Source organism: Cucurbita pepo, chromosome LG09, assembly GCF_002806865.2.
Source record: "Cucurbita pepo subsp. pepo cultivar mu-cu-16 chromosome LG09, ASM280686v2, whole genome shotgun sequence".
NCBI classification, from domain to species: Eukaryota; Viridiplantae; Streptophyta; class Magnoliopsida; order Cucurbitales; family Cucurbitaceae; genus Cucurbita; species Cucurbita pepo.
In genome coordinates this window covers 8,152,345-8,176,055 of record NC_036646.1, presented here as the reverse complement: position 1 = coordinate 8,176,055, position 23,711 = coordinate 8,152,345, and the positions used below count along the sequence as shown (strand labels likewise).

Sequence of the window (23,711 nt, the reverse complement as noted above, 5' to 3'; positions counted from 1 at the left end):
ATATTTGACATTTCTTAAATTAGATTTGAAGGAATAAAAACAACATTTTAAAAACTATATTTAAATTTTAAAATTTGACTAAAATTTTAAAATTATTAAACAAAGTATATAAAACATTCTAATAAATTTCTTAATCAATAAAAATTTTGAAATATTTAAAAAATTAAAGTAAAAATATTATTTAAATAATAGGTAAATCTTCGACTTAACCTAATATTTTAATTATCCTGTTGATTATTGATAATGTTACATTGTCATCCATAAGAGTAAAAAAAATTAAATACAGTATTTCATAAATGTTAATACCAATTTATAATTCTTTTTTAATTATCCAAAAATATGAGGAAAGTTGCTAATAATATCTATATGGTAAGATTAACCTAACATTTTAGACCTTCCAAAATTAAAATTTAACAAAATAATAAGAGTTGAAAATTTACATTTATATCAATTATTTGACTTTTTTTTATTTGTTTCATAAAAAAGAAGGTAAAAAAATAATAATAATAATAATAATAATAATAAAAAAATATATATATATATATATATATTTATTGTATCTCATATAGGAATGTCATTGAATAATAAATTTTTATTTACAATTTTGATATTTAAAAAGGAAAAAAATTTGATTTTTTTTTTTTTTATAAAGATTAAGAAACAAAAAAAAGTGAATTAAAATAAAAATTATTTATAAACTAGAAAAATTGTTACTATTTTCATTATAATCATAAAAATAATTTAATTTTTTTTTAATGGTATTTTGATTATTATTATTATTTGTTTAAGAGTATTTAAAAAAAATTATTTTTTAAGTTATTTTTATTTATCCAAGTTATTAATTTATGGTAAAATTGTGAGAGAGACCGAAATTATCCTATCCGGGAAGGGAGGATAACAAGCATAATCGTGCTCTCGCCGGCCCATTCCAGCTCCCAAACCTCCGAAGGATGCTGGCTTCCATGAATATAGCTCTGGTGGCCGCCAACGGTTGCCGTGGCCTCGGTACGTCACTAGCCCTGCAGCGCACTTTGGCCAGAACTCGTGCTAATTTCAGTGCTACTGTTTGCGGCAATTACTTTGCTGCTCGGCGTTCTCTGAGTTCGAAGAGCAGCGCATTCCCTTGCGAATCCTCTGTTACAGATGTTGCAGTTACACAAACTGCTACTACTTTTGCTGAGAATGGGTAACGCTGAATTTTTTTTTTTTTTTTCTGCAGCTTCTTGTTTATTTGTTGGATGGATAGTTTGAATGGGTGGACTGTTGTTTAGTTGTGTTTTCATTTTGTTTACTCATCGGTGAACTGAGGAAATCATATAAATGTGACATTACGAGTCTTAATTGGTTTATGTAATTCTTCCTTCCTTGCCAAATTCAATTGTTTGTATGTTTATTTTAATGGCTGTGGGAGAAGATTTGTAGTTTATGTAACTCGTTGATTTGGGTATTGCTTGTCTTGTGGCGAAAGTTGCAGAATGAAAATTGAAATGGAAGATTTTTTCAGTTTAAAGAAATTCCGTGGCTGATGGCTCAAACCATATGTAGTACATGTTGAGGATTGTTGGGAGACAATCCAATATTGGCTAATTAAGAGGACGATCATGGGTTTATAAGTAAAGAATACATCTCCATTGGTATGAGGCCCTTTGGGGAAACCAAAAGCAAAACTATGAGAGCTTATGCTCAAAGTGGACAATATTATACCATTATGGAGATTCGTGGTGACTAACATGATATCAAAGTCATGCCCTTAACTTAGTTATGTCGATAGAATCCTCAACTGTTGAACAGAGAAATTGTGAGCCTTAAACGTGTAGTAAAAAAGTGACTCAAGTGTTGAACAAAGAGTGTACTTTGTCTGAGGTCTTCAGAGAAAAGAGTTGAACTTCAATTAAGCGGAGGCTGTTTGAGGGCTCTATAGGCCTCAAGAGAGGCTATATGGTGTACTTTGTTCGAGGGGATGATTATTGAGGATTGTTGGGAGGGAGTTCCACATTGGCTAATTAAGAGGACGATCATGAGTTTATAAGTAAGGAATACATCTATATTGGTATGAGGTCTTTTAGGGAACCAAAAGCAAAACCACGAGAGTTTATGCTCAAAGTGGACAATATCATACCATTGTGGAGATTCGTGATGTCTAACAATATATATGGACTATGAATAATGAGCATTGAGCCTCTCTCCACTCGCTGGCACTGGAAACTTGTGGTCAAAACTGAATTACCTGTTAGTAGCTCCAAACTTCAATTTTGCTTCATGCTGTCAGATAAAGGAAAGAAATAATGTTTCCTGGCACCTTTGCTGATTACTCTCTTATATGCTCAATGAACTTGCTGTAATCTTGATTTGTTGTTGGATCTTTTAATCTCCCAATTTCTGGGATTGAATTCCCTTTCTGTGATTCCTTTAGTATTTAGCATGCTCAGGATGAAATTAATTTCAGGTATTCCCAGTATCATCGTTTGCTTCCATGCCCCTCATTCAGTGGACCACCACGAGTTGAACATCTGGTTGTTTTGGAAGGGGGGCCTGTTATGGAGTACATCTCTAAATCCTTGGATCTTCCTCCTCTGTAAGTTGTACTATATTTTAGTTGTTCATTAACAATTGATGCTACAACATAAAATTGAAATCAAATTAAGATGAATCAATGAACTAATAGTTTTGGTGTTTGAAGGTATGTTGCAGACCTCATTCATTTTGGTGCGGTATATTATGCCTTAGTATGCCCCCAGCCTCCTCCAACGGCAACCCCCGAGCAAATTAGACTATTCAAAAAGTTCACAGAACCATCATTTTTGAAAGGGCGAAAATCTATCAAAGGGAAAACAGTGAGGGAAGCACAGAAGACTTTCAGGATAACTCGCATTGATGAGTTTGTGGAGGTTGGAACATACTTGCGTATTCATGTGCATCCCAAACGCTTTCCAAGGTGACATGAACTGCCTGTTTTTCTTTTAAGAAACAAAATGATGTTCATAATGGAATAATGCTAGTTGAACTTTACAATCAATCAGGTGCTATGAAATTGACTGGAAATCAAGAATTATTGCTGTGACAGAGTCCTATGTGGTTTTGGACAAACCTGCTGGTACATCGGTCTGTTGTTGAACGCTCGAACCATTAATCAAGAATTATTGCCTTCTATTTGTGATGACTGTTCATGCATTATTTCTTATTGTAACATTCTTCAAGATTTGATCAAGATTGGTGTAGGTAGTTTGGTGATATGGATAAGTTTATAGAACTTTCAACATGGCACCTCTGATCTAAGTGAAACTTTGTAGACGATGACAATTTATTTACATCCATTCCATCTAGCTGAACATTAACTTTTAGCTATTAAGCATGACAAATATCCTGTCAGGTTGGAGGCACTACTGACAACATTGAAGAAAGTTGTGCAACCTTTGCAACCCGTGCTCTAGGATTAACATCTCCGTTGTGGACGACCCATCAGATTGACAACTGTACTGAAGGCTGGTAATGATGTTTCTTATAGATATTTTTATGTCTACTGCCTCCATAGGGAGTACTTGTTTTGATTCATTTACACTTTTGCAGTGTCATTCTAGCACGGACAAAAGAATATTGCTCCGTCTTCCATCGTAAAATCAGGGTGAGTTTCGTGAACTTATTTCTTGAGTTTGAACATAGCGGTTAAGTTACTTTATTTGTCTCAACGCGTTTGATTTCTTAATTTGATAGGAATGCTTTACAATTTTTGATTAACAGGAGAAAAAGGTTAAGAAGCTTTATCTTGCTCTTGCTGCTGCTCCAGTGCCAATAGGAATAATAACACACTATATGCGGCCAATTAATATTGCTCCAAGGCTTGTTTCAGAAGGCAAGTCTCTCGATCAAGCATTCGAATAAGAATAGAATATTTCTTTGTAGAGTTTGTTGCACTTTGATATCTTGAAGAACATACGTATACGTATACCCGTTTGATAATTATTTTGTAGCATAAACTCAAGCAATTAGAAAATGAATCTAGTGTTCTGCCAAGAATTCAATATGCAAATGAGTGTCCTAATCATATTAACATTTAAACTCCCTCCCAACCCAACATCTACAGCAGTGTCGCCCCCAGCTCTAAGATGTGATTGGCAGTTTAATCCTTTGGTGGTTTGATACATCTTCTGCTTGCAGATTGTATTGATGGATACAACTTGTGTCAGCTTGAGGGATTGGAATGCAGAGAGGTTGCATGGCCGGATGCTGATATTGAAGAAAAATACTGTATTGAAGAATGTGGGTGGCCCTCCAAAACGAAAGCATATGAATGCAAAATCAACCTCTTGACTGGTCGGACACATCAGGTTCTTTGTTAGCTAGTCATTATGTTGCTATAGTTACTATTATTATTTGAAAACCATCTTCATAAATTCTTGCACTCAGCGTTGGGACACCTTTGAAAATTGTTCTTAAAATAAATTTGACGTTTTCCGGTGATGCAGATTCGAGCACAACTGGCCAATTGTGGAGCACCATTGGTTGGTGATTCCATGTACATGCCCGCAGCAGTTGCAGAGATGGCTAATCCTGGGTTGAATCCATTTGGAAAATGTAAGAAAGAGTATGCAAGTGAAGAAGATAAAGAAATTGCAGTGACAGAGTGGATTTCCAGGCATGGAAAAGAACCAGCCATGGCTATTGGACTGCAGGCTTATGAGATATCATGGGATTCGATGGAACACATTTACAATGCTGGGACTCCTTGGTGGAAGCAGGAACAATTATAGCCGGATATTGACTCGAAGCCGTCGTTTTGCATTGGCCAACATTCTCCAAATCTGTAAGTTTATTCCATTATCCACAGCACACACAGAAAAGAGTTGAGAAAGTTACTCTTTTATTTGCTCTGAAATGAAGTCTTCTACTTACAAAGATACCATCTATAACCAGCATTATAGACGATTAACGAATGAAACTAACAGCATTCGGTAATCAAATCCGTTTTGCACAGGCAATTACGTAAGCAATTTTCATATAGTTGATGGGGCTCTGCTTGCTTAGGTCACTTTCCTGGATGCAACTGCACTGACATTGTTGCCCATCAAATTTTGGGCAATGAAATTTTTGTACCAAAAGGCTGAAAACTTTGGAGTTCTCTTCAGAGTTGCATAATCTACATGGTAAAGCCCAAACCTTTCAGTAAATCCACTTATCCATTCGAAGTTATCCAGCAAAGACCAGGCGAAGTATCCTCTCACATCTGCTCCTTCCCTGAACAAGCACCACATTAAATACAATCCGGACAAGCTTCAATTCAATCATGGGTGCACAAAGTGAAACTCTTCTTTTCTATTGGACACTTGAATGGATATAGTTTAATTCAAGCTTTTCATTCTGTACTCTCAGTGGTTGTAATCAAGTTTGATGTTATATGCATGAATTCAGAAGTATATAGTCTATAGGTGGTGCTCCGCGAAGCATTAGATCTCTTGTCTGTTCCCGATCATGGTGTGACATGGTGCAAATTCAGTATTTTTTTGGCTAAAGGCACTTTCTTATGGTCCTCATATAAATTATCGGTTTAAATGTCCATTTATCGACTAATTTACCCCTCCTCAAAGTAGTTAGTTGCCCGAGTGAAATCATTCTCCTGAAACTAGTTTTATGTTTACTATTTATTTGAAAGATATAATGTTTTTTTGAGCTGGATGATTAGATTTTGAACCAAAGAAGAAGAGTAGAGAAAGTTTATGGAGAGATTCCTTGGACCATTTGAGATGAGCTTAAGAAAACCTTGAATAGATTTCTCAGTCTTAGATGTTCTTGACACTGATTCCTGATTTCATGGACCAGAGTTTGTACTGTGTCTAGGTTGTACAATTGTGTCCTTCCGTTCTAAAGGATGACTTTGTTAGGAATCACGAATCTCTACAATGGTATGATATTGTCCACTTTGAGTATAAGCTCTCATGACTTTGCTTTTGGTTTCTCCAAAAGGCCTCATGCTAATGGAGATAGTGTTCCTTACTTATAAACCCATGATCTTCCTCTTAATTAGTCAATGTGGGACTACTTCTTTTAATAATCTTTAACAATCCTCCCTTCGAACAAAGTACACCATAGAGTCTCCCCTGAGACCTCCTTCTTTGGAGCTCTCAAATAGCCTCCCTTTAATCAAGGCTTGACTTCTTCTCTGGGGACCCTCGAACAAAGTACACTCTTTATTCGACACTTGAGGATTCTATTGGCATGACTAAGTTAAGAGTATGACTCTAATACCATGTTAGGAATCACGAATCTCCACAATAGTAGATATTGCCCACTTTGAGCATAGGCTCTCATAGCTTTGCTTTTGGTTTCCCCGAAAGGCCTCTTGCCAATGGAGATAGTGTTCTTTACTTAGAAACCCATGAATCTTCCTCTTAATTAGCCAATACGGGACTACTCCTCTTCTATATCTAAACTATGGTGGGAGCGTTGGATGAAGAGAAACAACATGAAGGGAGAATATGGATGGAAGAAATTAAAGAAGTACATGAAGTATGTTGACAGTATTGTAGCATTGCTTATACCTCATTGATGTTTCCAAGGCACCAAGGTAACTGCTCATATAATCTGCTCTTCTGGTATCATTGAGTAAATCTTCTGTTTGTGTATTGGGCTTATCCTTCTCCCCATAACCTGCATGAAAAACACAATAGTTCGTGAGGAAATGTGAAAAAATGTATTGCCAAAACTTAAAATTTTGTCCTGCCATCACTTACCATTTTCTGTCACAAATATTGGTATATTGTTGTATCTCTCCTTTATGTACGTAACAATTTTGTTCATTCCTTGAGGATAGACGTATATCCAAGAAATTTCAGTCTACACGAATACGAAAAACATTCTAGTCATTTTGCCTGATATCGATGCTGGTCGATGGAGGCAAGAACATTTCGAAATGACTTACTGGTTCTCCTATTGAGGTTTCTTCCTTCATTGGTGTACAGAGAGCAAAACCTTCGATCTTAGACGACCCCCATTTCGGTTCACAGGTCGAATATAGGCAGTCTTTTACATAGAAGCTTGTATAGTGATTGATGCCAATGAAATCTGCTCCATTTTTCAGCTTCTTTTGATCTTCTGTTGAAAAGCGAGGCAAATCAAAGCCTAGAATTTCCTCCATTTCTGCTGGATAGTACCCAAATATAATTGGGTCAAGGAACCTGCATTTGAGTTTTAAACATTGTAGTTTAGTGATGTATATTTAGCAGGGTCAATGGAATGATGTTGATTGTGAGCCTTGAGTGTTACCAATTCATATAAAAAGAGTGAGCTCTCTCAGCTGCTGATATGTCTTCGAATGAGTCGCTTATCGGCTCGTGCCACACAGCATTGATAACTACTCCTATAACACCTCCTTGTTTGGCCTGCAAACAAGATCAATCTAATTTGACAGATTCTCTCAGAGGTTAAGAGACCAGACGGTATAGTGTTAAACTGATTACCTGGTATTTAGACCTGTAAGTGTTGACAGCAGCAGCATGTGATAGAATAATGTTGTGAGCAGCTACTAAGGGTTCTCTTGCTGAGTCTCCATGCTTGCATTTGCCAAATGAGCTCGAACAGTGTGACGGAGGAAATGTCCCTTTCCTGTAGCCACGAATAACCTGAACATTTGGCTCGTTGAAGGTGACCCAGTACTTGACTCGATCTCCAAATGATTTAAAGCAGATATCAGCATAATATCTGAAGTCCTCCCTGAAAATATGAATATGTGAAGTTCTTTGTTCAGTTTCTGCAGGACTGATGGGCAAAATGTGTTCAAAACTGGAGTGGAGTTGATGGAGTATTGCTAGTTTGTATCATACTGGACTTGGGGACTCAGCCAGGCTCCATATCTATCTTCAAGTTCCTGAGGGATGTCATAGTGAGTCAATGTCACAAATGGTTCTATCCCTGAAAGCAGAACACATGGATGTTTGTATGACTTATGGGAAGGACAGATAAACTGTAAGTGATGATTTTAAGTGTCTTTCAGCTTGTGAGGACATTAAAAACCTCGTTCGAGAAGAGAATCGATGAGCTTGTTGTAATGATCAATCCCAGCCTTGTTCATCTCCCCAAATCTTCCTTCTGCAAGTTCATAGTTTCAAAAGGTACTAGAGATCTAAGAAGTATGAATATAGATAACATATGATACGGACACAGAGCCTGTACTCGACAATCCTCCCCTCGAATAAAGTACACCATAGAGCCTCCCCTTAATCGAGGTTCGACCCTCGAACACCCTTTGTTCGACACTTGAGTAACTTTTGACTACACCTTCGAGGCTCACAACTTCTTTGTTAGATATTTGAGGATTCTACTGACATGACTAAGTTAAGGACATGACTCTGATACTATATTAGGAATTACAAATCTCCACAATTGTATGATATTGTCCACTATGTTTTTGGTTTCCCCAAAAGGACTCATACCAATGAAAATGTATTCCTTACAAAACTCATGATCAACCCCTTAATTAGCTGATGTAGGACTCCTCTCCCAACAATCCCCACCAGGATACGAGTTCATCAAGAAAAATGTAAGAGTACACATAAACAAGCAAGAAAGATGCCCACAAAAAGAGTCCAACTACAAGAAACGACCCAATCCAAATGAACGATACCAAGTTGATAATTACAATAAACTCGAAGAACGAACGCCCATAAAGACGCATGAAAGCTTACTCGGTAGTATTCTTGCCCAAGAAATAGAGAAGCGGTAGCTGTTGACTCCAATAAAAGCCATAAGATCAAGATCCTCCTGTTATTTGCTCATTTTCCATAAAAATGCCAACGGATAACGATAACTGAGCTTAAGAAGCTTGAGGAGAATGATTTCAGAGACTAACCAGATAGCGATGATAGTGATCAACAGCAATATCTCCATTAGTTTCATCCTCAATATTGCCTGCAACAAAGCTCAAAGTCTGTCACTTTTATGAGGAAAAACAGAGGAAAAGAAGCATCAGATTCTTGCAGTTTAACCAATCTAACCAGGCTTATGAGTAAAAACATCCCAGTTGCTGAGACCTTTACCATCACTCAAGAAAGCTCCTTCAAACTGAAGTGAAATGGCTCAAAATTGGCTCAAAATCAAGTAAGAACAGTAAAAGGAACAGAAGAAAAACAGAGTCACCTGATATGCAGAAGAAGCAGTTCCAAAAAGGAAATTGTTTGGGAGAGGCTTTGAATTTGTAGTTTCTTCAATTGGAACGTGGCTACTCGACGCCGTGACAGTCGAAAAGAACACCGAAATCAGGAGAAGAATGGCTAAAAAAGCTAAAGAAAACTCCATTACTGGAAATAAAGCTCTCCCCACAGGCTTTTGGCCAATGAAATACATAACAAATTAGGCACAGTTTGTATTATGAGCCCCATACAATAATGAGATTGGAATGGACTTTCTGCGTGGTGATAGCTCAGCTGGGCTAAGTTTCTTGTTGATGGCAACCTACGGTACCCCACCACACCAAAATGAGGTAATGTTAACGAATCAGAGCAGTCTAGGACACATTATTGGTTTGATGTCATGGGAAACCAATTGGGGTCCTTTCAGACCACTGTTTAATGTCTTGTTTATAATGTCCAAATGATGAACATTTAATGTTGTCCTGCGGCTAGTTATGATGGCTGGTGAGCAAGTTGATATGTATGAGAATGACACTCAAAAGAGTAAAAAATTACTCAAGAATATCTATCCAAGTAGGATGTTGTTTTTGCTGTATTTTCATTTGTGGAAGAACGAATAAATGCACACTGGTATGATGCTTGTATATCTAGTACGTGAATTTGACCTAGAGTTGCTAGGTCGAGTCTCTCTTGAATTTGAATCGATTTGATCAACCCGGAATTGGTTCTGTATATGCTCTCATGCCTTTAGACTATATGCGTCGGGCCTAGGACTTGAGCCGTTCTTTAAGTTAGTCGAGTCGACGTAGGTTCTGATTTAACCTAGGCCCATCTTGCATGTCAAGTTCTTGACTTACTCAAGAAAAGAAAGTTGTGTCTTACGAGCTATGCTTGTATAAAAAATTAATATATGGAATTGGCTTATGATGTTTTTCTTGTTGATCAATAACATTTATAAGTTGAGGATTTTGTCGATTTCTTTTAGGGTAAGGACCAAAATTGGGCGGGAACAGAATCCACATGCATGGAATGCTTGGTGCGGGCCCATCTAAGGCCGATCGTAACCCAAGTTTCTCTTCTTTCTTTTGATTAGCAGTAGCTGTTACTTCGTTCATGTTTAGCCCGCGTACTATATAGTTTCATTTGGTCATTGATTTTCCCGTTCTTTGTGCTTGTTCTCATGATCCATTCACATTGGCTCTCACTCCCTCGTTATTTGGCTTTTACTATTCTTGTTGTGTGAATATGGGATGTATGACCGGTTATTAAAATTATGCTTATACTCGTCACGACTGAAATACCCCAAAATGTTTTATAAAGAGATCTGTCTAGTTGTCAATTCTTCCTATCCAGGTTATATGCTATAAAAGTTATGGTCGTTGTTTATTCACTAATTTATAACATTGATTTCTTTCAAATTGTTTTCAACACATTTCATCGCTTATATTTTCTAAAATATTTCTCACAAACATGATCCAAGACTCGGTTGTTTGCAAAGTTTGACTTTCATATGGTTGACTTATTTACTAGGTTAGAACAAATGCTGCACAATCGCTGTCCTGTTGATGCAAGAGTGCGATTGTGACCCAGACACGTGGTTAAACTATATTCTATTAATAAATTTTAAAGTTAGTCTATATTCTCTATAATTATTTATTTAAAAACGATCTAGATAATATTCTTCCTATATTTAAAAAAATATTTATCTTCTTTAATAAAAATCATTACTTTTATTCTATAAAAGTTTAAAGAAAATCAACTTTAAGCTAAGAATAAAAAATATTTTAAGATTTATTTAAAAAAAAAAAATTAAATTTAGACATTTGTTTAAAACAAATTAAATAATAGTTATGTTAATAAAAGCAAAATTATGGTGGGAAATAAAAAAGATAAAAACTGGAAATTCCAAAATTACTTATTTGAAAACAAAACCCAAAAATAATGCCTGGAAATTGATACTTTACGCCGGCGAAGAATTAAACTAAAATACGCCGTGACTCTTTCTCTCTCGGTTTCTCTCTCTAGCTTCTTCTTCTTCTATGGTGGGAAGAAACCCTAATTCAATTCTCTTCCCTCCTTGGCGGGATAAATTTCTGAACTCAATCCACACACTTCGCAATTCATGAACCGTTTCATGGAATTGGAAAAGCTCTTGATTTCACGTGGAAACCCTAGAGCTGCAGCATATTCATCCGACCGCCAACTCCCCACCACCAGCGGTAGGGATATGCCCAATGAGTTGTCACAAAAGCCTCCCTCTTCAATTGCGCACCGGTTTCGAGTTCAGTTAAAGCAGCGGGATGACGAATTCAGGGTTTCTGGTCATGATTCTGTGCCCCCTCCTTCCACCGAGTTTATCGTGCAGTTATACGAGCTTATGTTGTCGGAGCTCACCTTTAATTCCAAGCCCATCATTACGGATCTCACTGTTCTTGCGGATGAGCAGAGAGAACATGGGAAGGGCATTGCTGACTTAATTTGTACGCGTATTCTCGAGGTTCGATTCTGTAATTATGTTTTCCTCTAATTTGAGTTGAGAAGACTCTTTCGAACGTTTCAATTTCTGGTAGTATATCAAGGAAGTATGTTCTAATAGTTTCAATGGGCTTTTTGTTTTTTCTTTTGATGTTATTTGTCTATTACGTCTTTTTTTATTATCGATTTGATGGGGATTTGGGCTATAGTAATTTAGGCTTTTGTCCTCTTTGATGCTTATATTTCCCGAGACCACGCGGGTGTTCTTGTTCATCACTTCAAATTTTCGTGCAGGTACCGGTTGACCAAAAACTTCCTTCATTGTATCTATTGGACAGTATTGTTAAGAATGTTGGGCACGGATACGTTAGTTATTTCTCGTCTCGTTTACCTGAGGTGTGCAAATTTTGGTTTCTGGTGTACATGTATGTTTCTTATGTTGAGTCTCATTGAGTTCTCATCAATCCCCTGTTCTTATTTTTTTTGTTACTTAGGTATTTTTTGAGGCTTACAGGCAAGTTCATCCTAATCAGCACAATGCGATGCGTCACCTCTTTGGGACATGGTCAAATGTATTTCCACCATCCGTCCTTCGGAAGATTGAAGCTCAACTTTCTCAGCTAACAACACAAGAATCCTCAGGTTTGACATCCTCAAGGGCTTCTGGGTCTCCTCGGCCAACTCATAGCATTCATGTCAATCCAAAATACTTGCGTCAACTGGAACACTCAGTGGTGGATAAAGTGAGCATCTATCTCTTTTGCTATTTAGAATACAATATTGGGTTTGCTTCATCTGCATTTACGGTTGACACTATCAATTCAAGTATTTAACATCCTGCATCCTTTTGTTGGTTATTTGTTCTTTTCCTCCTCCATTTTGTGGATGCAACCAACTCAAGTGGATGAAAATATACCTTTTGTTGTTTTTTTATTTTTAATATTTGAATTGGCTTATCCATTCCAGCCGTATAATATTTGTGTTGGGGGTTGGATTAGGTTGATTTGTGTAGTGAAGGTGAAAAAGATAATATTAGAAGGATTTTTTCTATCAATTGGTCATGCCTTTTTTGGAGAGAAATTGAGGTTCTTGATACCCTTTTCTCAAATGTGGGTTCTTTTTGGTAATCTTCCCCCCCTTTTCCTAGTCTAACATGAGGGATTTGGTGGTCTATTTGAAATATTTCACGATGCTAGGGTGGGAACTCAGAAGATTGGGTAGGATTACATCTGCAACTTTTCATATCAGTTGCTCCATCTCTTTGTCTCTTCCACCCGTTCTTATGATATAGTGTCTCAGACATTTCCAGGAGAATGCGAATTGTTTGATTGTTCATTGAAAAAAATGTTGAATCATTAGCTAGTGTTCTTTTCAGCTTAGAGATTGGGTTTCTTTCTTAATTTCCTCAACTCTTCAGTGAAAATGGTGGGGATTCTATTGTGTATGGTGTACTTGGTCAGACAATTTTTGGATGTGTTTTGACCAAAAACAAAATTTGATTGAAGAAATCAATATAATTTGGACTGGATAAGTGGGTGGGTTTTTGGAAAATCAATCCCTCAAATATGGTCTTTAGAGTGCATCTCCTCGACACATTTTGGACCTTTCATCCTTTGAGTATTAGTCTCTTTTCATTTTTTGAATGAAAAGTTTCGTTTCTTGTTTAAAAAGAAGCTTGATATTGAGAAGCCATTTGAAAAAGTGGATTGAGACTTTATGGTCACATTCTAGAGGTCAAAGGTTTTGGTCTCAAATGGAGAACTTGGATTCAAAGGTGCATTCCTTTGCAAATTTCTCCATCATTATTAATGAGCTCCCAAGACAAAAAATTGTGGCTTTTTGGGGACTTAAGAAATGGTACCTTCTTTCACCTCTTCTATTTATTTTGATTATGGATTGCTTTAGTTGATTGCTTATGAAAGCCGAGGTTGATGGTAGCATTAAAGCTTTCAGAAGTTACGAGATTCTGTTATCTCCTTTGTTCCTAATTGGGTTTTGCTTTCTCAATTATCATGTAACTTCCCTATTTCAGTGATTATTGCCAATAGGAGAGCCCTTTTATATAATTCTTTGGCTTATTTTGGGTGTTTTCCTTTTTTGTATACTTATTTACCATTTACATTTGTTTAATGTCAGTAAAAAGGAGGAAATAGAACCATATTCCTCAATTTTGGTGATTCTGTGCAGAGGCAAATATGCTAAAATAAATGAAATTTATATTTTGTACATTTATCTTTCATCATCATATATATCTTCAAACGTGTATGTAAAATACACGCACAACATATGCACCTCCCAGCATTATTCCTTCGACTTAATTGAATGCAATTAGGACTATTAATTTCTGTTTTGTTTTGAATACCTAGCATACATGGCAAAGACATAACATCCAAATATGTAACTAGCTTTTAGCTCTGCAGCATATCCAGGATGCGAGAGGGACCTCAGCTCTAAAAGTTAATGGTAAAAAGCTTGCTCCTGGATACGAAGAGTATGACTATGACCATACAGATGTTCTTGAACATAGTGGAGCTCAAGCATTTAATTCAATGGGAAGCGTGGGTCACGATTCTTTTGCTCTTGGAACAAATAAAGCAAATATAAAGATAGGGAAATCGTCTTTTTCTTCAAGAATTGGACACAATAGACCTCTACAATCAGTTGGTGATGAGCTTGAAGCAGTTAGAGCCTCACCATTGCAGAATGTATATGAATATGAAGGTTCTAGAATGATGGATAGAAATGAGGATGCATATAAAAGGAGGAGAACACAATATCCTGAGGAGAATTTGAATGGACTTGAAAGTACTTCTTCGTATGATATTAGAAATGGACGTGACCTTGACGGACCAAGAGCGTTAATTGAAGCATATGGAAGTGATAAAGGAAAAGGTTATTTAAATGACAATCCACCACAGGTTGAACATTTTTCTATTTCTGGTATGGACAACAAGGTGACTCCAGTTACTTGGCAGAACACTGAAGAAGAAGAGTTTGATTGGGAAGATATGAGTCCCACATTAGCTGACAGAGGCAGAAGTAATGATGCATTGAAACCATCTGTCCCACCTTCAAGATTTAGGACAAGATTAGGATTCGACAGAAGAAATGCTATGTCTATGGAGCTTGGAATGAGAAACAATTGGTCTAGTCAGGTTCAGCTACCTACTTCTATTGACTCCTCCATAGTGATTGAAGATGGGGTCCCATCAACATCTGTATGTTTCCATAACTTCAGCCATCTCATTCACATNTCTTTTAATTTTTTTTAAGTAAAGAAATTGAATTCATTTTTTGCTTGGAGTTTACCGAAAGTTATTGTAGCATCTTTGTTCATGTCATGTTTTTTAAGTTCATTATCAAGCATAACACTGAAGTTCGATAGTTCTCATTTTTGTGCATAATTCTGGACTTATTTTAGCTTTGGATCAAAGTAATTAGTATATTTCACGTTTTCAATCTCTCATGGTTTCACTTACTATAACATTGGGTTCCTATCATATACGGTAGTAGAGTTAACCTGTTAGATCCCATGTGTAAGAGCTTTGTAATTTGTGATACATTTCCGTTTTCTTCCACTAGTTTTTTTTTAATCACCACCATCACTTTTTAGAGGGGTAAGTCCCATATCTGTATTCAGTTTTGAGATCAAGCATTTAGTAATTTTATTCCCCAATAAATTATATGGTGTGTAGTAGGAACTCTGCATTCCAAAAGTTAATTATAGTAGGATTTTTTTTTCCTATCATCAGGATATTTGGAATATGCACAATCCCCTTTCTCAGTCATCCCAGAACCTCATGAACACTAAAGGAACAGGAAGGAATTTCCAGATGCCTGTGTCGAGAAGAGGCATCGCTTCATCTGGTGGTGAGAAGATGTCTCATTTTGTCGATAAGCTTCTGACCAATGGTGCTGTACATAGGCCCCCTACTATTGTTTCAAGCTTGGGTTCTTCTGGTTTTGACTCTAGCATGGAGTCACAATCAGTTGTACAATCTATGGGCCCAAGGCATCCTGTGAATGTTCCTGACTCTTGCCCACCTTCTAGGTCTTCAATATTTCCCGTACCAAGACACCATAAGAGTCAGTTTGAGTCTTTAAACGGTAGCAATTCTGTCATCAATCGTGCAAATAGGTCCTTTTTGCCTGAGCAGCAGATGAATAATTTGAGAAATAAAGAGCCAAGTCTTGCGACTAATTTGCCACAAGTTGGTAATCAACATACTGGGCATATTCCTTTGACTCAGGGAAACCAATTGCAGGCCACCTCTTTAAAACCTAAATTTCTACCATCTCCAGACATGCAGGATAATTTTAGTGCATCAGCAGTACCTCCAGCGTTACCACATTTAATGGCACCATCCTCGAATCAGGGATACAGTTCACAAGGACATCGCCCTGTTGTTAGTGATTGTTTGTCAAGTTCTGCCCCTATTGGGCAATGGAACTTACCTGTTCATAATAGACCCAGCACTTTGCATTTACAAGGGGGGCCGCTGCCACCTCTACCAACTGGTCCTCATCCTATCTCTCAAAATGCAGGATCCCTTGTTCCTGGTCAGCAACCAGGAACTGCATTTTCTGGCCTGATAAATTCTCTTATGGCCCAGGGTTTAATCTCATTGAACCATCAAGCTTCTGTACAGGTATACGTTCGAGTAATATCCCGCTTAGTAGGTTCAGTCATTTTTTTTTTTCTGTTATATTTTTTTTTTTCACTAAGGGAGTTAAATGTTTAGGACTCTGTTGGGTTGGAATTCAATCCAGATCTACTCAAGGTGCGGCATGAATATGCAATAACTTCTCTGTATGCTGATCTTCCTAGACAATGCATGACCTGTGGCCTTCGGTTCAAGTCCCAGGAAGAGCATAGTAATCATATGGATTGGCATGTCACTAGAAATCGTATGTCGAAAAGTAGGAAGCAAAAGCCTTCTCGTAAGTGGTTTGTAAGTACAACCATGTGGCTTAGTGGTGCAGAAGCCTTGGGAACTGAGCCAGTTCCAGGATTTTTGCCTGCTGAGGTCATCGTAGAGAAAAAGGATGATGAAGAACTAGCTGTTCCCGCTGATGAAGATCAAAAAACGTGTGCACTATGTGGAGAATCTTTTGATGATTTTTACAGTGATGAAACAGAGGAATGGATGTATAGGGGTGCTGTCTACATGAACGCACCCGATGGACAAACAGCAGGCATTGATAAATCTCAGTTAGGGCCCATAGTGCATGCTAAATGCAGGACTGAATCTAGTGCTGCCCCCTCCGAAAATTTGGACCAAGATGAACAAGGGGTATGCTTCATCTCTTTTCTGTTTTTCTCCCCTCGACCAATATGCTTATCTACATGTCATCTGTTCTTTCCTTTTCTTTCCTTTTCTTTCCTTTTATGTCATTGGAAATATAAAAAAGTTTCACACTGTGAATTTCTCTAGAAGTGTATATAATAATGTAACTACAAGATAATTATGAAAAGATAGTAATTCACAAGAAGTCTACAATTTTTCTTGGTCTCTTATGGATGTACCAAGGTGCTTGTTAGCTGCAAGTTTTATGTTTTCTTTAAGCTCACATTGTTACTTTTTGACTGCAGGGAGTTAGTGAAGAGGGTAATCGAAGAAAACGATTGCGGAGCTAGCCTTGATGGATTTCTATACTCTCGTTGTAGCTTATACAAGTTTTTCCCCATGATCTCTTGTTCTCACAGTAGTGTAGCTAGAATTACTTGGCTAATGCTTGAAAATTGTATATTTAAAATGGAAAATTTCATGCGCAATATATTGCAATCTTAAAGGGGCAACCCCATCTTCTTTGCTGTGAAATGTCCTTCAAGATTTAGATGAAAAATCCTTATTTTAAACAAGGGTCAATAATTGTACGTTCCAAAGAACTTTTCCCATTGAATGGATTCAAGAATCACGATCATTAACTTGTGATTCTTCATATAGATCAATAATTTGAGTTGGGAGTCCTAGCTGCTGCCTGTTACATCTATTATGCTGTTTGACTTGACATCTGCAGGGCAATGAAAATGGAGCTGTAGCTGTAGCTGCGGCTATCAGATCTTGCTCGATGTCTATTGCTCCCATTCAAATGGAAGCCAAGATTCATGGGATGGACCATGGACGACTCTCTTGTCTCTGTTTTTACCTATTTTGTCTCTGTTTTTCATTGCAACAGTTTATGAACAAGAGTCTGTTCAACAGTGTATGCCTTGATATCTTACTTAATGAGCAAATATTGGGAGGACTTGGCTCTGTTTAACGACCGTGTGGATTCAGTTTACTTCTATTTTATCTTAGCCTTTTCTTTTTATGCTGAAGATCCCAATTTTGGTTTCAGGATAGAAAGGCTTGTGTGAAATCCCCAATGGTTGATATCTAATGTTTCCACTGCAGCTGAAGGATCTTAATTTGTTTGTTTATTAGTTTCCAACAAAACTATTATTGAATATTATGGACCGGTTGGGTGTAGTGGGTCGATCTTTTGTTTGTTTATTAGTTTTCAACCGAATTATTATTTCCATGCTTCGGGACATCGACCCTATGAGCCGTATGGCAGATAGTCTAGATCGATTTCTGAAAGGATATGTATATGTATTTTTTTTTGCTAAGATAGGAGAGATCGAAAATTCCAGAGAAAAGTAAGTTTTAGAACCACTCACCTAGAATGTGCCCTTCTCTCGAGTATATATAAAATTGAAAATTTAGGATTTATTAGGTCCAATAATTTTTTTTTTCTTTTTATTTAGTTGATTAGTTAAGTTTAAAAAATTTCAAATACATTTCACAAAATCTTAAATTTGAATTAGAAAAGCTCTTAACTTAATTTATATATATATAAATAGATTAAAAAGAGACCATGGACCATTTTTTAAGTGAAAAAAAGTCAATGGATAATGTTGCAATTAATACGTAAAATAATTCTCTATTTAAAATAAGATTAAAAAGAGACCAAAAGTCAATGGATAATGCAATTAATATGTAAAATAATTCTCAATTTAATCGTTTTATAATTTTAATATATTATTGAGATCTTATTATTTCTAAACTTAATAATATAAAAAATTAATACTTCAATTTAAACGCTTTATAATTTCAATACATTATTAATATCTTATTATTTCTATTATATAATGGGACAGCAAAAAAAACAGAGCCACGAGGGTTCATACTCAGAGTAGATAAGACCATACTATTATGATGACTCGTAATTTCTAACCTATAAGGCGTGAATTTGTTTAATTTCCAACTAAATACATCATTAATATGAATCATTTTGTTATCTTCTTTTGTTCCTTACCATAAACTATATGGTATTTTTTTTTGGCTATAAATAGTAATTATTTTAAAATATGTTGTGTTCTTGATAGGGTTGATAATTGAAGACTATGGCAGCGTCTTTGTCACCACGGCCACTGCAGTTGACCACCACCTTGCAGCCGTCGCGCAAAGTGGGGCAAAGCTTGTCGAGATAAGCAAAGGCATGAGAAGCTTCCAATGATGGAAAAATGCCTTCCAATTTGCATACCCGTTTGTAAGATGCAATTGATCAGCTAGAAATTTAAAACGAGAAGGAGAAGGATGACCTAGGCGTAAATGCCACAAATCAGATGACTGAGATACTTGATTTGCTGAAGGCTTGATTGGAGATGAAGAAATATGATAGAGACCTCCGGATTGTTTACCCGAGCCAATCATCTTCCCCGTAGCCAAGTCCTGCATAACACAAGAATCAGGATAAAAGGTCACATAACATTTCAAGTCATTGGTAAGTTTGCTGACAGACATTAGGTTTAAGTTGAATGAAGGCACACATAAAACATTGTTTAATTTAAGGTCAGGATTAAAAGAAACATTGCCGGTATGTGACACATGTGCTGTCCCTCCATTAGGCAAATTTATTGTAGATATGGTGGTAGCCTTTGGTTCAGTGATAACAGAAGCTTTGGATACTATATGATCTGTAGCTCCACTATCAAGAATCCATGGATTAGAACTCGTAGAGTTAATAGATAATGCAGATACTGGAAACAAACCTGCAACATTGATGTTATTATCAGAATTACTAAAAGGACGATGATTGAGTGCAGATAAGGCTTGTACAATCTGTTGTAATTGCCCAGAAGAAAAATTTGGGATGGAATTAGGCGACTGTTCTTCTGTATTCAACTGAGAAACATCGGCCATATTTGCAAATGATCGATNTGTCACCTTAGAGCTTGGTGAGAAATTTGAAGATGCTTATAACGTATTCTTGATATTGGATGATTGACGATGGTAAAGACTTCACTGATTGGTTAGGGTTTGGCTTTAGGTAATACTCCCCTTGGACTCAGAGTCCAAGGGGGTATTAGGAATACCACGATCGATGCTTTGATATTAGGAATATCAAGATCGGTGCTCTGATACCATGTTAAGAATGAGATAGAAAATATAATTGGGAAGGTGTATATTATCATTGATATTGATATCCTTTAAATAGGATACAAGCCGGTACAAATGAGGAAAATATAAAATAATTAAATACTAGAATAAAATAAAATATACTATAAATCTAACCATAGATGGAAGAATATTAAGATATAATATCTAGGATATATTCCATAAATAATATATCTCAACACTTCCACTGCTTCTTTGTCTATTGCTGTGTGAAATTCAGCTCTGCCACTCTCTTTTAAGAAGCTCAGCTCTGGTCCTACTCCTGGGTATTCCAGCCTGCAATTCAAAAAAGTTCGAAATTTAAAATACTCTAGTGAGGATTGGTGGGAGAGTAGTCTCGCGTCGTCGACTAATTAAAGGGTTGATCATAAGTTTATAAGCAAGGAATACATATGCATTGGTATTATGAAGTCTTTTGGAGAAACCAAAAGTAGAGTCACGAGAGCTAATGCTCAAAGTGGACAATATCATACAATTATGGAGGTTCGTTATTTCTAACATGGTATTGGAGTCATGCCCTGAACTTAGTCATGTCAATAGAATCCTCAAATGTTGAATAAAGAACTTGTGACTCTCGAAAGTGTAGTCAAAAGTGACTGAAATATCGAATAAAGGGTGTACTTTATTTGAGTGTTTCAGAGAAGGAATCGAGCCTCGATTAAGGCGAGAAGTTGTTCAAGGGCTCCATAGATATCAGGGGAGGCTCTATGGTGTACTTTATTCGAAGGGAGGATTGTTAAGGGCTCTAGAGAAGAAGTCAAGTCTCGATTAAGGGGAGACTGTTCGAAGGCTCCATAGGATTTAGGGGAGGCTCTATAGTGTACTTTATTCGAAGGGAGGATGGTTGAGGATTGTTGAGAGAGGAGTTCTACGTCGATTAATTAAGGGATTAATAATGAGTTTATAAATAAGGAATACATCTACATTGGTATGGTATGATGCGCGTCGAGAAATCTCCACCTAAAGTGGATAATATGAAAATATTATGGAAGTTCGTGATTTCTAACATACTTACCCTACACCGACGGAATGAGGGACAAGGATTTGGCCTTCATCATCTTGGAGAAGATAGCTCAAAGCTCCATGGTAAACCCCAACATGTCCTTTAGACAAAGTAGCTGAGTGCTTTCCACTATCCAATCCAAACCCAGCAGCCTCAACTCCAATCAACCGCACATCTTCTTCGTTCATGAACTCATTGAACAGTCCCAACGCGTTTGAGCCACTCCCTATGCATGCCACAAGCACCTCTGGTAAGCCTCCCCATTTCTCCATGGCTTGTTTTCTCGTCTCTTTTCCTATCACTGACTGAAACTCCCTCACCATTGCTGGACATGGGTGCGGCCCTACCACTGTCCCCGTCAAGTAATAGCTCATTTCCAAGTTCCCGACCCACTCTCTTATCGCCTCCGACGACGCATCCTTGAAGTTTCCTTCTACAGATTTCACCTGAGATATTAAATCTGTTAGGAATCACGAATCTCCACAATGACATGATATTGTCCATTTTCAGCATAAGCTCTCGTGAGCTTTGGGCTTCCCTTCTTTACTTATAAACTCATGATCATTCCCTAAATTAGTTCCCTCACAACAATACTCGACAAATTAATGGAGTACCTGAGCACCGAGCAGCTTGATTAAGACAACATTGGAGGATTGTTTCTTGATATCTTCAGAGCCCATGAAAATAGTGCACTCTAAATCATGTTTGGCGCAGGCAGCTGCGGTGGCAACACCATGCTGGCCAGCCCCAGTGGCGGCAACCACACGCCTCCGCCCCATGCGCTTGGCAATCATAACCTGCGCTATTGCGTTGTTCATCTTGTGTGCACCGCAGTGGTTCAAATCCTCTCTTTTTATGTAAATCTCTGGACCTTTTCCTTCCTCGTCTTTGTAGTGCCTTGTCAGCCTCTCAGCGTGATACAGCGGCGTCTCTCGCCCAACAAAGTCCCTCAGCGCCACCTCCAGCTCCTCCTGCACAACCACAACACCCAAAATTAATTCACTAATACTTTATTAGGAATCACGACTCTTCGTAATAGTATGATAATGTCCATTTTGAGCACAATCCTTCTCTCGAATAAAATACACCATAGAGCCTCCCCTGAGGCCTATGGAACCTTCAAACAGCCTCTCCTTAATCAAATCTTGACTCGTTCTATGGAGCTCTCGAACAAAATACATCCTTTGTTCGACACTGGAGTCACTTTTGACTACACATTTGAGGCTCATAACTTTTTTGTTCGACATTTGAGGCTCACAACTTTTTTGTTCGACATTTGAGGATTCTATTGACATGACTAAGTTAAGGGCATGACTGTAATACCATGTTAGAAATCACGATCTCTACAATGGTATGATATTATCCACTTTGAGCATAAGCTCTCGTGGCTTTACTTTTTGTTTCCCGAAAGGCCTCGTACCATGATCAACCCCTTAATTAGTCGATATAGGACTCCTCCCCCAACAATCCTCAACATAATTTATGAAAAGAACGCATACCTGAAATTTGGAATCGTTCAAAACCAAGTTGAACTCGGCTTCCAATTTGGCCAAGCAAGTGATTAGAGACTCGGGCACAAACTTCCCACCAAATTTCCCAAACTTTCCTTCATGAATTGTTTGTTTAGAGTTCTTGGGGTGATCATCAATTACAGGCTGCATCTTTAATGCTGGCGTAGGCTTCCTTGTTGGCGTGAAAGTGGGTGACCCAATTCCGTTGCCAAGCTTTACATGCGACCTGGCTATGCCTGTGGTTGCATCTAATTGGTTAGTGACAGCAGCAGCAATGTTGTGCACAATATTGGATGCCATTTCTAGGTATGTTCTTCCCTTTGAGTATTAACAATTGAGAGAGAGAGAGAGGGAGGGAGTTGAGTGGTTTGTGTTAAGAGAGGCACACAAGGGTTGTTTATATAGAGAGTGAATTGATTCATCTTATTGCACATGTTTTGCAAGGAAAAAAAAAGGGAAAAGTAATAGCTATAGAAATTAGATACGCAACAAATAGTTGTTTGGTCCAATATGGCTCAAGGTTATTCGAAAGCAAAGCTATTATATGATTGATAGCTCGATGAATAAAAGATAAATGGTAAAAATATTTCACTTTTATAACTAATAATTATTAAATAATAAATATATTTTTGGATCTACCTCCGACGATTATTAAGAGACAGTTACATTATGACGTTCTTATTAAACAATTCGTACTCACTGAAATTAAATAATTTTTTTTAATAATCAATTTCGTTCTTAGTTTGGCTAACGTTGATATTGAAGTCTTTAATAAATTAGTACCAAATCCACTTAATTCATTTTCCCTAGAAAATTAGGGTTGGCAAAGAAGAGTAGATGTCAATTTCATGGGAACGTGAACACGGACCATACATTCCTTGTCATCTCCCCACTAATGTTTAAAACGTTTAAAAAATTTATTAAAAAAATTTTGGGAGGAAAAATTTGAATTGAAAAAAGAAAAAGGAAAAAAGAAAGTAACAAACGAAGATGATGAAGTTAGAGAAATATATTTAACTTACGAGGTCGGGATTTCGCAAGAATCTATCCCGAACGAGGTAGAGAATCCCTGTTTAAATGGGAAATGAGAGTGGAAGCGAGATGAAATTTCTTCCCGTTAGCTAAATAGGGATGGAGGACAAGGTAATCTCGAATCCCG

General features: G+C 37.2%; 3 protein-coding genes and 1 pseudogene across 6 annotated transcripts; 2 read left to right on the top strand and 2 right to left on the bottom strand.

Moving 5' to 3' along the window:
- The first annotated feature begins 872 nt into the window (after nt 1-872).
- Nucleotides 873-10,323, top strand: LOC111802496 (RNA pseudouridine synthase 6, chloroplastic-like). 4 transcript variants are annotated; one of them, XM_023686891.1, is made up of 10 exons: nt 873-1,186; nt 2,447-2,575; nt 2,681-2,935; nt 3,021-3,102; nt 3,371-3,486; nt 3,568-3,622; nt 3,739-3,850; nt 4,156-4,325; nt 4,464-4,801; nt 10,105-10,323. In XM_023686891.1, the coding sequence occupies exons 1-9, from the start codon at nt 951-953 to the stop codon at nt 4,746-4,748; spliced, it is 1,440 nt and encodes a 479-aa protein (XP_023542659.1). In that variant the 5' UTR covers nt 873-950; the 3' UTR covers nt 4,749-4,801; nt 10,105-10,323. The 4 variants fall into 4 exon arrangements, with proteins under 4 accessions (XP_023542659.1, XP_023542660.1, XP_023542658.1 ...); XM_023686892.1 differs by lacking the exon at nt 10,105-10,323 and adding an exon at nt 7,739-7,801; XM_023686890.1 differs by lacking the exon at nt 10,105-10,323 and adding an exon at nt 5,023-5,526.
- On the bottom strand, nt 4,842-9,718 carry LOC111802482 (beta-glucosidase 46-like). The gene is made up of 12 exons (XM_023686869.1): nt 9,127-9,718; nt 8,985-9,051; nt 8,840-8,898; nt 8,676-8,751; nt 8,005-8,079; nt 7,815-7,902; nt 7,452-7,704; nt 7,258-7,373; nt 6,914-7,169; nt 6,726-6,828; nt 6,534-6,642; nt 4,842-5,232 (listed from the first exon to the last, which is right to left on the bottom strand). Exons 1-12 carry the CDS (start codon nt 9,331-9,333, stop codon nt 5,019-5,021), a joined length of 1,623 nt encoding a protein of 540 aa, XP_023542637.1. The 5' UTR covers nt 9,334-9,718; the 3' UTR covers nt 4,842-5,018.
- Nucleotides 10,324-11,090: 767 nt separating the features above from the next.
- LOC111802440 (polyadenylation and cleavage factor homolog 4-like) lies at nt 11,091-17,541 on the top strand. Its single transcript, XM_023686805.1, has 7 exons — nt 11,091-11,616; nt 11,889-11,990; nt 12,089-12,337; nt 14,015-14,812; nt 15,347-16,243; nt 16,337-16,888; nt 17,188-17,541. The coding sequence occupies exons 1-7, from the start codon at nt 11,242-11,244 to the stop codon at nt 17,230-17,232; spliced, it is 3,018 nt and encodes a 1,005-aa protein (XP_023542573.1). The 5' UTR covers nt 11,091-11,241; the 3' UTR covers nt 17,233-17,541.
- A 1,381-nt stretch (nt 17,542-18,922) lies between these two features.
- Nucleotides 18,923-22,910, bottom strand: LOC111802608 (annotated as a pseudogene).
- Nucleotides 22,911-23,711: the final 801 nt, after the last annotated feature.

Coding starts and splice junctions, on each gene's coding strand:
- LOC111802482 (XM_023686869.1), bottom strand. CDS start 9,333: ATGTATTTCATTGGCCAAAAGCCTGTGGGGAGAGCTTTATTTCCAGTA. Junction 8,080..8,675: donor TTGGGCAAGAATACTACCGA/GTAAGCTTTCAT, acceptor ATGAACTTGCAG/AAGGAAGATTTGGGGAGATG. Junction 5,233..6,533: donor GCCTTGGAAACATCAATGAG/GTATAAGCAATG, acceptor GTGCTTGTTCAG/GGAAGGAGCAGATGTGAGAG.
- LOC111802496 (XM_023686891.1), top strand. CDS start 951: ATGCTGGCTTCCATGAATATAGCTCTGGTGGCCGCCAACGGTTGCCGT. Junction 3,851..4,155: donor TCCAAGGCTTGTTTCAGAAG/GCAAGTCTCTCG, acceptor TTCTGCTTGCAG/ATTGTATTGATGGATACAAC. Junction 4,326..4,463: donor TGACTGGTCGGACACATCAG/GTTCTTTGTTAG, acceptor CCGGTGATGCAG/ATTCGAGCACAACTGGCCAA.
- LOC111802440 (XM_023686805.1), top strand. CDS start 11,242: ATGAACCGTTTCATGGAATTGGAAAAGCTCTTGATTTCACGTGGAAAC. Junction 12,338..14,014: donor AACACTCAGTGGTGGATAAA/GTGAGCATCTAT, acceptor TTAGCTCTGCAG/CATATCCAGGATGCGAGAGG. Junction 16,889..17,187: donor TGGACCAAGATGAACAAGGG/GTATGCTTCATC, acceptor TTTTGACTGCAG/GGAGTTAGTGAAGAGGGTAA.